This window comes from Microtus ochrogaster, chromosome 21 (assembly GCF_000317375.1).
Source record: "Microtus ochrogaster isolate Prairie Vole_2 chromosome 21, MicOch1.0, whole genome shotgun sequence".
Taxonomy (NCBI): Eukaryota; Metazoa; Chordata; class Mammalia; order Rodentia; family Cricetidae; genus Microtus; species Microtus ochrogaster.
This window is the reverse complement of record NC_022022.1, coordinates 4,248,796-4,253,840: the sequence shown is the minus strand read 5'-3', so window position 1 is coordinate 4,253,840 and position 5,045 is coordinate 4,248,796. Positions and strand designations below refer to the sequence as shown.

Sequence of the window (5,045 nt, the reverse complement as noted above, 5' to 3'; positions counted from 1 at the left end):
GGAGAGCCCCGACGACTAGAACCATGCAATGGGGAGCCCCGACGACTAGAGCCATGCAATGGGGAACCCCGACAACTAGAACCATGCAATGGGGAGCCCCGATGACTAGAGCCATGCCATACTCAGATCTGTCATTAGGAAATTTACTTTGTAAAGGACCCACCTATGTAGTCATTCTCTTAGGCCCTTGTGGCACACAGTCATGCTAGTACTGAGATACAGAAGTTATCCAAACAATCTCTCCCTAAGAAATGTAACCTCCAATCTACAGCAAAATAGATTTAAAAAAGAGACTGTGACTGGGCCTAGGAAAGCCATTGGAATGCAAATGTGGTTGAATCCACTTTCGTGTGTTTTGTGTTTGATTTTTTTTTTTTTTTTTTTTTTTTTTTTGGTTTTTCCAGACAGGGAATCTCTGTGGTTTTGGAGCCTGGCCTGGAACTAGCTCTTGTAGACCAGGCTGGCCACCACCACCCAGCTTTTGTATTATTTTTTGAGACAGGGTCTCAAGTAGCCAAGGTTGGTCTTGAACTAACGATCCTCCTACGTCCACATTCACAAGTGCTAAGATCACAGGCATGTACCACCACACCCAGAAGGATCACTTTAAAAACACATCATGGGCTAGAGAGATGGCTCAGCGGTTAAGAGCATTGCCTGCTCTTCCAAAGGTCCTGAGTTCAGTTCCCAGCAACCACATGGTGGCTCACAACCATCTGTAATGAGGTCTGGTGCCCTCTTCTGGCCTGCAGGCATACATGCAGACAGAATAGTGTATGCATAATAAATAAATAAATATTGAATAAAAAAATAAAAACACATCACACAGCCGGGAAGTGGTGGCACACGCCTTTAATCCCAGCGCTCGGGAGGCAGAGGCAGGGGGATCTCGGTGAGTTTGAGGCCAGCAAGCTAGCTCCAGGACAGGCTCCAAACATACAGAGAAACCCTGTCTTGAAAAACAAAACAACAACAACAAAAAAAGCCAGGCGGTGGTGGTGCACATCTTTAATCCCAGTACTTGGGAGGCAGAGGCAGGTGGATCTCTGTGAGTTCGAAGCCAGCCTAGTCTACAAGAGCTAGTTCCAGGACAGGCACCAAAGCTACAGAGAAACCCTGTCTCAAAATACCAAAAAAAAAAAATTCTCACATTCCAGCTATCAGCCAACACTAGACTATTAAACTCCTAACTCAACTTCCCAACCTACCTTTGTCTGCCATGTCAGAGTCACACAGCACTCACTCAGTATCCACGCTGGCCCCTTTAAGGAGGCAAGACCATCACCGGCCTCTTTTGCTTCCTACCCTCCTGTGTTGCCAAAAATTCAACTCTAGAGTCTGTGTTATGGTCAAAGGGACCATCATGTCACCCCTACTTTCTTCCTACCTGACTTTGTACCACTCTTTGGGCTCCCATACTCTGACCACTTTCTTTGCTAGTCCTTCAGCAGACCATGGCTGGTCCCATCTCTCGGGGCCTTTGTACCTGCCACTGTCTCCTGTAGGATACCCTCTGAGTTTCCAAATGTTTTTCTTCAAGCCTTCATTCAGGAGAGGTTTTTCCCTAAACGATTACCCAACAGGAGAAGGGCTCCTTCCCTCGTCCTGCTTCAGTACTAATAAATACAGCTGTATGCTGTAAATATAGTGGTATTTCTGTAAATACAGGAATATGTTCTAAGAACACAGCTTCACATTGTGGGGGACCACAGGATGAACTCACAAAAACACACAGCTACACTGCCTCTACCCCTGTAGCCCTACAGAACCACTGTAGTTAAAGATTCATAGCTCCTCAAAAAGTTGTTAGGCAGCATATAGCTGTATTTAGGGATCCCTGGATGCTGTATACAGCTAATAAAACTACAGTTTCTATTCACTGATGTTACATCGGAGCTCCTGACAGTGCTCCATCTAAATCTGTCAAGTTTCTCAACAAATATCTTTTGAATGAATAAAAGAAATTACTGTAGTAACCCAGGCAAACTCAAAAGCACTAAAACACAAAAAGATAATAAATTCAAGATATGTGGGGGAGTCAACCTGCTGCTTTCCTCTGGCCGGCAAGGGAGCTAAGCAAGAAGGGAAGACAGCAATGAAGAGGTGGTTTTAAGTCTCACTGGGTTGTGCTGGAAGTTGCATAGGAATGATGGCGTCTCGGCCTTTCTCGCTGCCTCTGTCCCAGGGGCTTCTGTGCCTTCCTTCGGGGGAAGACTGACTAGACTGATTTATGTTTGCTATGTTGGGTACCTGCTTCAAAACTCTGTTTAGTTCAAACAAGCCGTTGTCGGGCATTTGTGCCAGCATTGTTGTAGGAACAGAAGAGACCTAGTGGGGAAAGACAGATGGACCTAAGTAAATATGGAGCAGAAGGCAGACAAATTGATCCTTTTCCACAGTGTGGCAAGTACTACACAGAAGGAAGCCTGAGGAAGAAGGGCTTTATCCCAGCAAGGGATGGAGGGGCAGGGAAGCAAGGTGGTCTCAGAGGAGATAACACTTGAAGCAAAGGAGATTTAGGAAGGTATTCTAAATGAAGAAATAAGCCAGGTGGTGGTAGTGCACGCCTTTAATCCCAGCACTTGGGAGCCAGAGGCAGGCGGATCTCTGTGAGTTTGAGATCATCCTGGTCTACAAGAGGTAGTTCCAGGACAGGCTCCAAAGCTACAGAGAAACCCATCTCAAAAAATCAAAAAAAAGAAAAAGAAAAAAAGAAAGAAAGAAAGAAAGAAAGAAAGAAAGAAAGAAAGAAAGAAAGAAAAGGAAGAAATAATATGAACCAAGGCAAAGAGCCAGTAAAGTCAGTTTGGGGGTAGGCAGAGCCATGTATGCCATCAGCCAAGCATGGCCTTGCTAACCCAGGCACGGTGCTGAGCGTGCAGATGTGACTTTCAAAACCGAATCCAGATGCACATACATCTAACCAGTGGGACCAGCTGCTGGGGGTGGAGGGAGCATCAGGGAGGGGTATCCTAGTTCAACAACAGCAGGAAGACATTTTTGCTCTGGCAAACCCTGACTCTCAATCCCTCCTAACCCATCTCTAGCTGCCACCCAAAGGGAAACTCCGGAGCCTGTGCAGCCAACACGTGGAGAAGCTGCAGCTCTTCCAGCGCCTCCACCCCATCGTAGTCCAAGCTGCCTTCCCTCCTCTCTACAAGGAGCTCTTCAGCGCTGACTTTGAGCCCCCGAGGGGCTAACCAAGCGACCCCAGGACAGACAACTGTCTGCTTCCTTCAGCTGATGGATGGCCCTGTCTCCCTGGACTCCGTTCCCTCAGCCTCCCCCTTCTCGCACTCTCTGGGGGGTGGTCTCCCTAGGAGTGAGCAAATGCTAAGCCTGGTTTTCTGCCCCCAGGCTTGCCTGGCAGAAAAACAGTAGCAGGTGACCGTGAAAGGGCTTGTTATGTTTGATTTTCCATAAGTTCCATCCTGGCTTCCGGAAGGTGTGGGGTAGATGGGACATAAAGGCCTGTAGGATGACCAAGTCAAACGAACAGGGGGATAAATCCAGATACCCAGGATGAAGAGAACTCAATTCTGAGCTTGAAAGCTAACACAGTCCTTTGAATACCTCATTGTACTTCCCCTTGGACTCCAGCTGGGGGAGATGGATCTAGCTCAGACTGGATTCTAGCAAGCAGCCAGAAAGACGTGTATATAACAAGTATCCAGATCCTTGAGATGTTTCTGCCTTCCTCCTTCTTAGTCCAGTAAAGAAGTCATTCGCCACCCTGCCCTTTTTCTGGGACCTGGATATATAAAGAGTAATGATGGGGTAGAAATGAGGGGCCAGGATAACGGGTGTGGAGAGAGGCGACAGTGGAAGCCGAGAGTATCATTGACAGAATTTGAATGCGAACCTCTGTGTGCACTTTGAAAGTAGGCTTTGTTAGCACACTCTAACCAGAGACACATACACACACACAGATGGAGCACAGAGCGACTCTGCCTGCAGTGATACACCTTTGTAGACACTTTTCCAATGGTACAATCTCTCCCTTGAGGTCACAGCTCAGAGAGGCCAGGAGGCGAGGGGTCTTAGGTCTACAGGATGTCAGAGCATACTTTCCCAGCTCCAGCTGTCTTCTGTCCCAAGAGCTATCCCTAAGAGAAGCAGAGGATTGGACGCTGATCAGCCAGAGACACCCAAGGACCTGCCGGCACTGGGAGGATGCCCTGCCCTCAGCCTCTATCCCGCTCTCTCTATGAGGAAAGAGAGCAATGCCGCCCCCTGCTCTGTGCCTGTGGGCCACTGACTCCAGCATGGGGGAATGAGTAGGAACAGGGCAGGGACCTGTTTCTCTTCCACAATCTTGCTCAGAAGTTCTCTCGGCTTTGTAAAGCTGCCGACTCTCCTAGGAGGTGGAAGCAGCAGCAGAGAGGGAGGGAGATTTTTTTTTTCCTCTCAGGGAAGGGTTTAACTAGATAAGCATAAAACCCTACTTGTGCATTCTTTATAAAATGATTTTAAAGACTGGAATTTGTGTGTGTGTGTGTGTGTGTGTGTGTGTGTGTGTGTGTGTGTGTGTGTGTGCGCGCACGCGCGCATATGTGCACACTTGTGCAAAGGTGCAGGGCACATGAGTTGGGTGGTGGGAGACCTAAATGTGACTACCCAGGATATACGCTTGCTCTGAAGTCTTGTTGCCGTGTCAAGTCAGTAATCCATCTGTTTTATAGGAATTTTAGCCCCCCAGATTCTTCCCCAAACCAAGCAGTCCCTCGGGGAGACTTGGAAACTGATGCTCAGGTACCCAGCACTGGAGGAATGACAAACTAAGCTGCAGGAAGATATTCTGGACTGAGAACTACAGACAAACGATACCCACAGGCCCGTTTAGATATAGAGATTGCACAGAATTGCCCTGCGTCTAAGAGACTACAAACTGTGGAAGCGGCGTCCGGGGAGCTCTCTAGCTCCCCAGGAGGAATCAGGATGTCAGAACTCTTTCAAGCTTCCCAGGAAGTCTCAGTGGCAGACCCTGCCCCAGCCCCAGAGTTCCCTCTTCATTCCCCCCCCTCCCCCCCCCAGTTCTGAGGACC

At 48.2% G+C, this 5,045-nt stretch overlaps 1 protein-coding gene across 1 annotated transcript in view; it reads left to right on the top strand.

Annotated features, from left to right (window-relative positions):
* Rorc (RAR related orphan receptor C) overlaps positions 1-4,425 on the top strand; it is a 24,103-nt gene extending 19,678 nt beyond the window's left edge. The window contains exon 11 of the mRNA XM_013349840.2: positions 3,048-4,425. Coding sequence (XP_013205294.1) covers positions 3,048-3,200 — 153 coding nt within the window. The 3' untranslated portion in view covers positions 3,201-4,425. The remainder of the gene's footprint in view (positions 1-3,047) is intronic.
* Positions 4,426-5,045: the final 620 nt, after the last annotated feature.